Raw genomic sequence first — 12,141 nt, forward strand, 5'->3', positions numbered from 1 at the left:
AGTCAGTGAAACCCCTCCTGGTCACTGTTCTTTAAGAGCAGCGTGTGCCTATAGAATATTTACTATTTTGCAATTAATTACAAGAGTTTTGCGAACTGTTTTCTGGTGCCATTCAGTCCCTCACTATCCCTGAGCTGAGCACTGAAGAAAGCTTTCCTAAAGGTGTTGAGAGAGGACAAAAGATTTTTAAAGAGGATTAATCTGTAACTTCAACGTGTGCATTTGCATGTTTGCGGGTCTGGTTCAAAGCCAGTGAACTCATTAAGCTCCCTATCGGTCCCAAGCCAATTATTTTAAAACTAAATTTTAACACTGTTCTATAAATATTGCCCTTTTATTTTCTGGCCCTGTGGATGTGGCAGTGTTTGCTGTTGAGAAGGCTGTCTGATAGGAACAGTGACTCAGACGGATTTCCTGAGGAGCAACTTCCAGAGGCAGAGGCAGCATGTGAGGTTTCTCAATTCCCAACAATACCAATTAGATGGTCTCCTGACACAAACAGAGTGCTAAAAGAAAATAACTTTCACTAAAATAACTCTGTGCCTCCTGCCTGGATTTAAAATAAATCACCTTCTTCTTTAAATATGCCAAACCAAACTCATGTGGGCATCTGAAGAGTGAAGTTGCTAATGAGAAAGTCTGTCCTACCCAGCTACTGTGGCTACATGCTTGCAGCAAAACTGCAAAAGGGTGAGTTTCATACAGGAGAGAAATGATAGGAGGTGAATAATTTATGATTTGGAAGGCAGGTTCAGAAAGAGCTTCTTTTCAAAGACTTGCTGATTAAACCACTGCATACTCCTGTAAACATTTTGTGGTCTAACAGATCACTTTACACTTATAATAATCCTTGCTTTATTAATATGCTGCATTGTTCTTATATTTGGACCTAATTTTAAAAGCAAATTAAGGTTTCTAAGATGAAACTCACAGCCTGAGGCTGTATCTCAATTTCTGGAAAAAAACAAAACAAAACAAAACAAAACAAAACAAAACAAAAACAAACAACACATGAGCCAAGCTAACTGATTAAAGAAAATATTTTCATTATGAACCCTCAGGTGCATTCCAGCGTGGTGGCCTGCTCTGCCAAACACTGCACACCTCCAGGTGTGGTTAGGGCTCTGAAGATAATGCCATTTGCTTGGTTTTGATTTCCTGCTTGGAATGGACAAATAAGTTAGGATGCAACACATACCAAATTTAAAACTATGAACAAATAACACAACAAAAGCAAAGTAATGAAACCAACCCTGTGAAATCTAGTTCAAGAAGAAAGGAGACAGACCCACAGCACGTGGCTGGCTCAAGCCCTCTGCCAAAGCACACAGTTTTATTCTGCAGCTTCAAAATAAATATTATACTGCAAGAGCATACTTACATCCACCTCGCCTTGGTCAATCACATAGAAGTTGTCTCCCTCATCACCTGGAAGCAAAATACAAAAGGTGATTGTTTCCTGAAGGGCTGCCAGGCTGTTCAATAACTTCCTGCCCCTGTATTTAATCCTGTACATATTTGCACAGGTTTGTACACCAGATTACTTAGAGAGAGATTAATTTTCTGAAACATCCTTGCTTATTTGCCTTCCTAAATCCAAGTATGGCTGTGATGTCTTGCTATTAAAACCTTTCAATTGCATCAATTTATCTCTTTTGATTGATTCAGTACCTCATTCAGGGTAAACACTCAGGAGGTTTCAATACAGCCTGAGGGTAATGAAGTCCTGCCTGACGTGCTGCAGGCATGCAGGTAAGCTGCCAAGGGTGATAGATAGCTCTGATACAGCACAATGAGGTGTTGAATATTCCCAACAACCATAAAAATATTTTCCATCTCTAATTACTCTCAGCTTGCCTGTGCCACCCTTATGCATCCTGAGCTGGGTTTACTTCCTGACTATCTTCAGTTAAGGAATGAACATTTTAATTTGAAGCGCTGTTTATCTTCATTTAATGTAGCACTGTGGAACCCTGGAGATCCACCAGAGTGGGGTTCTCTGCATGCCTAGCAAGAGTCTTGAATCCATGAACTTATCATACAGCTGCACACTTGGAGGCCTTTGGAATATGGTTAATCTTCCCATTAAGTAAAGAGGGTGAAATCTGAAATGGAGAGATGTGAATTAAAGGATCCTAGCAAACACACAGGAAGAAAAATGACAGGAAGAATTACCCTGCTGTATGACTGTTTCTCCTGCAATGTGTGTGACAGGGAACATGGCATCAAATATGTCACTGGAAAAAAAAAAAGAAACACTTATTAATAAATCAGACCTATTTCTTATCTTGCCAGTAGACCTACCTTCATTGTTTATCTAGCCTTTGTTAACAGATTTTGCAGAAAAAGGAAAGGAAAACATTAGCTATAACTGGAAAGTGAACCCCTGCTCGGCAAGAAATCAAAATAACTTGTTAGGCACAATATGTGGTTTAAAACTGAGACTGTGACTTGGTGTGTGCTGTTTTGAAAGAGCTCCTGAATTAAATGGAGAAAGGCACCTCTTAGAGCAGTGCACAAACTGGCCAGCCTGAGCACTGTGTTGTCTAAGCAGAGAGATTGCAGATTTTCAGCTGTGATGGGTTTGTGGCCCAGCAGTGACTGCCAGATGCCCAAACGGGAGCTCTCCTCTTCTGAACATCTGGCCTTGCATTTACAAGCAAAACCTGTTCCACAGTACAGAGCACATTTGGAAAGGTAGTTGGCTCTAAATTAAGGTAGCATAAGAGCTGGCAGGAGATTGCACTCGCAGTGCAGAAGAGGCCAAACTCTGAAAATCTCAGCGAGTTACTGGTGAGAAGGAATCCAAGCGATGCTGCAGAAAGAGGGAAGCTGCAGAAGAGCCTCGTGCTCATTAATCACAGCTGAATTACACACCTTGCCATGTCTCCAGCTCGCTGTCACATCGCCTTAAAAGGCCAGGCAGAGCAGTGGGGATGGGAACACACCCTGCACCAACACTTCGGGCAACGTGCCCAAACCCAGTCCTTTGTTTATTGAGGGAGACAGCAGGCTCTGTGGAGCCAGGGCTTCCTTTCCCCACATCAGATTTTGGGGAACTTATTTTCAGAAGCATGAACCACACTGAGACGGGCGCTCCCCACCTCTCTTCCCCTTCCTATGCATCAGCCTCGAGGGCTAAAGGAAATAGCTCCCCAACAAAAACAAAAGGCAGCAAGAGGGGATTGTTAACTGCTCTCTTCCCAGGTCTGGCCTAGAAGGGCCCATCCAGGGACCACTGAGACAGTGGTGAGATGAAACACTTCAGTCTGGAGTGGAGAAAGGACCTCACACACACAACTACACAAACAGGGAAGAAACCTAAGATCTTCACCAAAACAGGCAGAAGATCAGCCACCAAATCCATAAACCTATGCTACATTTCAATGCCTTATATGGGAAATGCATATTGTAAAATCCCATTATTAGCTTATTTCCTGTTCAGCTGTTCCAGACTTTATTCAGGCTCAGTTCTAGGAAATGTTTCACTCCTAAGTTCAAATTGCTCATGTCTTTCCTCTTCATCAGTCTGAATGTTTTTGCTCAGGATCACAGCTCTGCGTCAGCACCACTCCCAGCAGGAGAACTGGGAGATTTCAAACCAGGCACCTCCTGCAGCACCTGCAAGGCATGCTCAGCCCATGGCCTACATATAACAAAATCATATATTTTACTCCTGTTGTTTTCATCAAGTCCAAGCACAAGAGACTTGAATCCATGAACTTATCATACAGCTGCACACTTGGAGGCCTTTGGAATATGGTTAATCTTCCCATTAAGCAAAGAGGGTGAAATCTCAAATGGAGAGATGAGAATTAAAGGACTCTAGCAAACACACAGGAGTGTGTTTGTTCTCTGCTGCTCACAATCACCCAGAGCCCATGGATTCAAGCCTCTGTGCTATTCCTACTCACATCCAGGAAACACCTCCACCATGGATACAGAGCCTGCTCTGAGGCATCCAGGAGAAACTTCTTCCTCACTTCATTCTGAGCACCAGTGCAAAGACCTACAACAAATTATTTGGAAAAGTCTGTGGATCTTATTCTTAAATCCACTAAGCTCATTTTTGTGATCTTACTTAGGTTCAGCATTTCTCCACTTCAAGGGATTTCTCTGCTGGCAGAAACCATCTGCCTGGTACAGACAGATCTCTGGAGCTGGTCCCTGTGCCAATGCTCCAGCTGGAACTGGGAGCTGAGGTTCCAGCAGGATGGAGAAACAGCCACACAGGTGGGTGCCAAACTGGAACAGCCCCAAAGGACTTCATGTCCATGAGGGAAGTCCAGTTGTTCTTCAGCAGCTCTGGGACTGGGAATTCAGTGTGACAGGGACTCCTTTGCCTGCCTCTGGTTTCACCTTGGCTGTGCTGGGGCTCCTCACTGAGCTCTGAGAAAAGCTCTGCAGCCTGCAGAACATTTACTGAGGAAAAGGCACTCTGTGAGACAGAAAGCCTCCAATGTGATACAGCCAAAAATAGGTACAACACGGTGAATATCAATAACCAAACCAAAATGTGCTGCTTGAGCAACCTTGGAAACTTTTCCTTTCTTTTTAATAGAAATACAGAGGAAATAACTACCCGCAGTTTCACCCTTTCATCCTTGTGTTAATCCTTTATTTTATTTATAACTCAACAATTGACTGTACAAACAGTGCCCAATAAATTATGTATAGCACTGAACCCTTCTCCAAAATGTTCCACATTTTATTTCTACATCACCTTTTAATTTTATCAGAAAAAAAAACTCTTTAAAACTCACAGACTAAAACTTTCAGCAGCCAGTGTAACGAACCCAAAGTCTATTAGCAGCAACAGCAGATTTACCCCAATACTCTTTACTCCCAAAAATATGATGGGGTGAAATTTTAATCTTAATTCAGTGAAGTCTTAATCTTATTCAGCCAAGACTTGGATTTTTAAAGAGACCTTTGAAGGACATGTCATCAAAAATTATTCTGAAGTACAATGAACATGGAAACATGCAAAGCACCCAAAGTTATGGTGGTGTTGATTTACAACTCCACAGTGAATCCAGGGCATGTCTTTGATATAAATATAAGGAATCAGTAATCTCACAACTGTCACTGCAAACACACTACCATGTTCCTTTTCTGCTGGAGAATTACTGCTCTTAATTGATATGGTTTGGCCAAGATCTCTTGCAGGGATTAATGAGTTGAAGTGTTTCTGCTTTTGGATGCTCAATTTGAGATTCATTAAACACCCTCAGATCTCCAAAGATATGGATCAGCAGGCAGCCCCAAAGTTTCTCAGCCAAGAATGGGGCCTTTCAGAATGGCACCAAAGAAAACCACTCTTCTGGAAATTATCACCTCCTAAAGTACCAAATGCTTAAGATCCCTGTAGGAAATCTGGCTTTTAAATCAGCTCAGACTAAGTGCAGAATGGGTTTAGAAATTTTTATTCCCTCTATCTTCAGTGTCTGAAATAAACACAAAAATGTCACAAGCACCAATATACCAAAATACTTCAAAAATTTGAAGTATTTGTTCCTGAACCAAGCCAAAATCTAAAACTGAAAAAAAACCAGACCTATTTTCCATCCCCCCAATGAAGGTCTGATGCTGGCCTGTTTAGTTCAAGCCATGTGTTCCTGGGCCTGGACTATGCAGAGAAAACAAGCTTTAAATGCTGAATAAGTTGAATAAGTGGTGCTTGCTAAAGGCATAAACAATGCAGCCAAGGCCAAAAATATGGTCTGCTGTTTTTCCCTGTACCACGCACTTGTTTATAAGACATCCAAAATCATTCTCTGGCCATTACAGCAAAAAACAGCCCTTACAAGCACAGTGCTGCAACCATCCCACCACCAAGCAGAGACTGCAACTACAGCTCTGCAAAAGTAGGTGTATTTCTAGTGTTTGAAGGTTTTTTTCAAATAATTATGGCCAAACACATGCAAACACATTCCTAACAACCACTTTTTTTTTTTCCAAGCACAAGCAGGTTTTATTCCAGCACAAACAGAAAGCCAGAAAATCAGTAGTTAAGTCTCCAAACGTTGAACTACCATGATTTCATCTTCTGTCTGAGCTGCAGCACCAAGAACACAGCAGCCTCTGTCTCCTGCCCCTGCACTGTTGACACCGAGCGTGCTGGCAATGCTCTGTGCTCAACTGATATGGAAATGGTTTGATTTTCTGCCAGGATTTTTATGATTGTGCTGTAAATGAGAACTGCTCAGAGGGATTTCTTCATTTTGTTGACCACGTATCATTTGCCCTCTTTCCAGATGACTTATTCAGGTGGCAGATGAAGAAAATAGGGCACTCAGTTCTGGTATTTGAGCTGTTGTTTCATGAGGCTGCAACCAAGAGAGCTGCACATGTCCTGGGCTCAGCATCAGCACTTGGAGGGCCCTTTTTCACCCTCTCCAAAGCCAAAGAATTCGACAGGCTTTGCAATTTTTTTAAGCCTTCCCCACCCCCTCCCAGAGGATCTGTGTCTGGTTGCTCTTGGGAGCCAAGCATTTGTTCCAATCAGAAGGTATCAGGGGCAATTTTTTGTGTAGCTGCAGGAGGGACTGCATGCACCCAAATATCCATGTTTAGATCCAAAGGGAGACACTAGCAGGACACCACTAAGGTTCTCCAGGGACATTTCTGCCCCTTTAATTCTTGATAGCATCACTCAAAAACAAATCACCAGAAAAGACTGTGAGCAGCAGAGAACATACAGGGAGCAGTGAACTAATCCAGCAAAGTGAAACCAAGAAATGCGTTTAGACATGAAATCTCTATCTATTCAATCAAAAAATACCAGCTGTCTGCTTAGGGAATATCAAAATTTAGAAGACTTCTTTTTTAAAAGGTCAAAGATATCAAAGGCTTGCAGCAAGTTTTAACACATAAAGTGTCTTCCATGGAATTGCAAACAACTGCAATCAGATCTGGAATCACAGGGGCTGATCCTCTGCTCTCTGGCATCTCTGATGACTCCTGGCCACCTGGCCAGGTTGAGCCATTTCCTTCTGATGCCAAGAAGGTAAACTGCCCTCAAACCAGTGAGGCTGCACCTATTTAGACCAGAAAAGGGTCTATCACAGTGATTGCAGAGTAAATATAATGAAACACTTTGCTGGTTTAATTCAGTAGCATTTTATGGACCCCATTTGCCAAGAAGCAAATGCCTGTGCTAAGAGGAAGCCAGTGGAGAAGGCAGGGCCAAAGGGTTCTCTTTCTCACGAGAAAAAATGAGTGATAAAAATAAATCATCTCATCTGCTTTTACACCGAGGCCTCTTGGAGTCGACGTAGAATAGGAGATAGAAAAAAAAAATGATGTGCACTGTGGGTAATATAGCACTGGCAATAGGCAACTGAGAAGAAGCTTGTTAAAACAAAACGAGAGAAAGAGAATTCCAAGCACTTTCAGAACCAGACCATGGCAATGGCCAAAATAGGGAAACTATGTAAGACAATTTATCAGTTTCACAATCAGATTTCTTTCCAGCCCTTGCTGTGCTGAATGCATCACAGGGAAGGAAAAATGGAAGAGACAAAATGTATACGTGTTAGGCAAAAATGGAAAATCCTCACTGTACCTGCAGGTTATAATTTGTCAAGAGTTCAATCAGAACAATTTCATTGTGCAGGCAGCCTCAGAAAGCCTTCAATGTTTGTGCTATGCAGTTTTTCCTTCTTTTGCTATGTCTCTAGCAAAATAAAGCCAGCCCTGTGTTGTTGAGGACAGCTTTAAAAGATATGGAGCTGTTCTGGCATAATTCAACAAAAGAAATGCAACATTTTCTCGGAATGAGGCTGCCCTAGCAGCAAGATTCAAGTATTTTAAACCTTTCCTACTTACATACCTTTAAAGTTTAGTAAACAGAGTTGATAGTAACTCCACCTCCCTTTAGCTGTAGCTCTGGGTACTATTTTAAGATTTCTAAACTGGGGGGGGAGGACAGGAAGTGGGGCTGTATGGGGTCTTCTTATGTACTTCTGAGATTTTCTTATGATTCATTTCCTGAAAAGACAACATCTTTCTAGCAATTGTTCTAACAACAGCTCCTCCTACTCTGCAAGGATGAAGAGAACAAAATTTAAACCAGACTGGCTTCAATAAACATCTCTACAGTGAGGGAATAAACACAGTACTTTACCACTGAATTAATTGCAAGGGTCTCTGCTATGTGTAAGTACAAGGCTCCAATCCATACTCCTTCTTCCTAGGAATGCTGCAAGTCCTTGCTAAATGTACAATACTGGAACTACCAGGAGTCATTACTATGATTTACTGACTACTGAGAATAAAAGCATTGCAACCAGGTAAAAGAAAAGAATTCCTTTTCAGAGGTATTTAAAATTAACAGCCCCGAGGTTACAATTGCTATAATCAAATATGTGGTGTGGCAGGCATGTACCTAAGAAAGAGTCAGTGCTGAAGCCTTAACAAAAACATTACCCATCTGCTTCTGTTAATTTCTTTTCCTGTTAGGGCAGCAACAAATTAATTATAGCAGCATCCAAAGGCATTAACAATTTAGAGTATTTAATTACTTTGTTATAATGGCTGATGATTAGTTATTATTACAATTAAGACATGCATTGATTTTACCATAATGATCATAAAAATTGGACATGAGAGGACATTGTGAATGGCAGGTTAACACTAAAGTCCATGTCTAATTCCATAACATGCATTGAGTCACAGGTCCACATAACTAACAGACACATGAAACAGAAAGAAATAAAAATTTATCATCTTCTATTTCTGTGAAGTATTTCCATTTTTACTGTTTTATGAAGTCCCTTTATAGGTTCATTAATTCTGACACCCAATGAACAGAGTACAGCTTTATGGGCAGAGCATCAATTCATTTTACAGGCCCTGTACATCTACGTGCCAATGGGTCACATCCTCTTCCACACGTCAACAGCAGCTTCCAGAGAGAGCCTCTGCAGGGATCTTCATCTGGAAAGCTGTCTGCCACAGACTACTGCAATAAGAGGCAAAAAAGGGGGACAAACAATGTGGGTCAAGGACAGGGCCCAGTCCCACACCCTGCTTTGGCCTCTTTTCCTCTCACCCATCCCTAGAATCATCCCCCCATTGAAGTCTCACTGCCAAGCCTTGCTTGTTCCAGAGGCAGGGCTTGGTGGAAATATAACTCAGGTCCCTTTCTTGCTATCAGCTCCCCCTAAGCTTTCCCAAAGCTGAGGGAAGACCCAGGGCTCCTTCAGCATCCCCAGCTCCAGACCCATCCCCACCTGCCCGAGGAGCCCTGTGGCAGAGCAGGCACTGGGGGCTGGGGGCAGAGGAGGAACCTTGCACAGTGTGGATGTTCAGCCCCATCCCACCTGTGCCAAAGGCAGGCTCAGGCACAGGACAGCCCTTGAGCAGCCCCAGCTCCCCAGAGTCCTTCACAGTAGACCAGATCCATAGCTTTCAATACTCTGCAGTTCAAGAACAACTGCAGGCTGGGCTGTATCTCCAGGGCTGTAGCCAGCAGATGAAGGAATTGATTTTCTCCCTCTTGGACAGCCTGGAGTACCATGGCCAGGTTTGGGCTCCCCCACACCAGAAAGACCCTGACGAACTGGAGCAAGTCCACAAAGGCCATCACAATGGTCCAGGGAGCACAGAGCAGAGAAGAGAAGGGGGAGAACTGTGTTTGGTCTCTTCTGACAACAGGATCAGGGAGATCTCGTTGCTCTTAAGACAACAGGCACAAATGGGAACAGAGGAAATTTCCACCTGATCAAGAGGGGAAAAAATACTCCCAATGAGGGTGGTCAGACCCTGAAGAGGGGCCCAGGGAAGGGGATTGTTTCCAAGCTGGGCAAGGCTCTGGGTGAGAGCAGCCAGCTCTGAGCAGCCTGGCTGTGAGCAGGAGCTGGGAGTAGGGATGTCTGTCTGTCTGTCCACCTGCCGGGAGCCGGGGCTTGGCACGGAGCTGCTCCCAGTGGGAGGGATGAGGTGGTCCCAGCCCGGCCGCAGACACGGGGGAGGCAGGGCAGTGTGAGTCAGGGGCCAGCTGGAGCAAATCCCATGCACAATGCACGGAAAGTATGCTCTCTGTGCACTGGGGGAGGAATATCTGCCCTTCTGCGTGAATAATTGCAGAGAGGCTGGGTCCCAGCTTCCCAGCACTAACAGCACCGCTCACCAAAAAAGCCTGGGCATACCAGGAGGCCTTCAGGAGGAGTAGGGCAACACGGTTTTTCTTGGGGGAAAAAAAACATTTTGGTGAAACTGAATATTCCTGTCGAAAATGGCTGATGTCATTTCCCCATTTAAAATGCTTCCAAAGTTTTGGAACTGTCTAATTGTCCTACTGTGATAAGTCCAGAGGATCTACTTCTCACAATGAAATTACTTCAAAATAGCATTTCTTAGTGAAAAGCTGAAATCAAAAGAAGGCATTGTTGATTCCAGTTGAATATAATCACATTTGTTCCCTTGTTTTCTGTGTGTGAGCATTCTCAAGATTTTCTTCTTGGAACTAGGTTTCAAGATGAGGGATGAATTTAAATGCTAAAAGGAAAACAAGCAAGCAAAATCAACAGTCTAGAGGAACTTGGGTCACCAAAATACATTTTCTAGTTGATAAAATGTACAAATATATATATATATATATATATATATATATATGCAGGTATCGAGAAACACAAATACTAAACTACACAGGCTTCTTTCTGGTTTAGTAGGTACAGTACAGTGCTTAGGAACTCCTTCCTTAGCCTGCAGGTACTGGATCTAAAGCAAAGAGAGAGACATTTATGGAGATTATATGCTGTAAAAACACAGCACTGCTTCAAGCACACTCTGCTGAAACTTTTATCTTGAGAATTCCCCAAATGCATCATTATTTGAAGCAGAAAAGGGCACTGTAACAAATTCAAAGGTGTTATTTGTATGCATGAGCATCACAGAAGTGACCCAGGGAAAGGCTCAGCACTACAACAAACCATGGACTTCAGACCATGTGGGCCAAACTCATGCCTGATGTCACTGAAATTAGACTGGAGTATTTGAGCTGACTAAACACAGGAATGGACCTTTAAGTCCCAAACAGGTTTATGGTTTTTCATTTTCCCCACAATTAATTACTTTCTCAAAATTCTGGAAAAGCAATAGATGATACCATGCTGAAAAAAAAAATATTTTAACTTAATACTTGAATGAATAAGTGTTTTAACTTAGTAACTGAAAGAAAATTGCTGCTGGCTGGACTGAAACACACCACCACAAGAATAACCATCACCCCCAAAACAAGGCTCTGTTGTTGTTAATATGAAGCAAATTCCACCAGTGATAAAGGGCAACCACAACAAAGTCCCCATATTTGAACAATTTATTTCCTTCTGGTGCTTTTAAATCCCTCCACTCTTTAATTTCAAGCTCCCTCTTCTGGACTATCCCAATGAAGCTGGAGAGGCACTGTGCACTCTCATGCTGACTCCAGGAACCAGGTGACACAGCTGAGGAAGCCCTGGGCAGGTGGCACTGACAGAGGTGATCACTGTGCCCCAAGCTCGTGGCTGCTACAGCTGAAGCGATCTGAAAATAGAACCCAGTGAGTGTGCTGAGATTTCAAGGGCTGCCAGAGGGCTGCAATTGGAAATGCACTATGATGTGACCTCTTGGAGCAGATGCTGGTGGAGATGTCCCTCAACACAGGTACATGGAACATATATCCCTGAGGATATCCCTGCCTAGGGATATAGGACATTATTTTCAATAAGAAACTATAACAAATCTTATTTCACTCATACATCAGTAAGTATTAACAAAACTATGCTATGCACATGACCTTACAGTTCACATCTTGCAGTGAAGAGGAACATCTTCCCCCCAACAGTAATAGTTTTTTTTGTTTTGCCTTTAATACTGAGGACATTCTTTCATGAAAATGAAATTATATATACACATTTACATTTTCTTCCATCTCTATGATTAGAAAATTGTTGCCAGGGAAAGTTTTGTTCTAATAATTCACCCCATTTTTCTATTCAGAACACAAGAACATGGTTACACACAAACTGTTGTGGTTGTGGAACTTGGACATGAACATGATATTAATCTACTTACTTTTTTTTCCCCCCCACTTTCTGAAGGAATCACTTTTTAACAGTTTTCTACAATTATAGGAAAATTAAATTGCATTTGATA

General features: G+C 42.5%; 1 protein-coding gene across 1 annotated transcript in view; it reads right to left on the reverse strand.

Annotated features, from left to right (window-relative positions):
* PRKAR1B (protein kinase cAMP-dependent type I regulatory subunit beta) overlaps positions 1-12,141 on the reverse strand; it is a 92,360-nt gene that overhangs the window by 38,253 nt on the left and 41,966 nt on the right. Inside the window, exons 5-6 of the mRNA XM_059862210.1 lie at positions 2,176-2,237; positions 1,382-1,428 (exon numbers count right to left, since the gene is read on the reverse strand). Of these exons, the coding sequence (XP_059718193.1) occupies positions 1,382-1,428; positions 2,176-2,237 (109 nt within the window). The remainder of the gene's footprint in view (positions 1-1,381; positions 1,429-2,175; positions 2,238-12,141) is intronic.

This window comes from Haemorhous mexicanus, chromosome 17 (genome assembly GCF_027477595.1).
Source record: "Haemorhous mexicanus isolate bHaeMex1 chromosome 17, bHaeMex1.pri, whole genome shotgun sequence".
Taxonomy (NCBI): Eukaryota; Metazoa; Chordata; class Aves; order Passeriformes; family Fringillidae; genus Haemorhous; species Haemorhous mexicanus.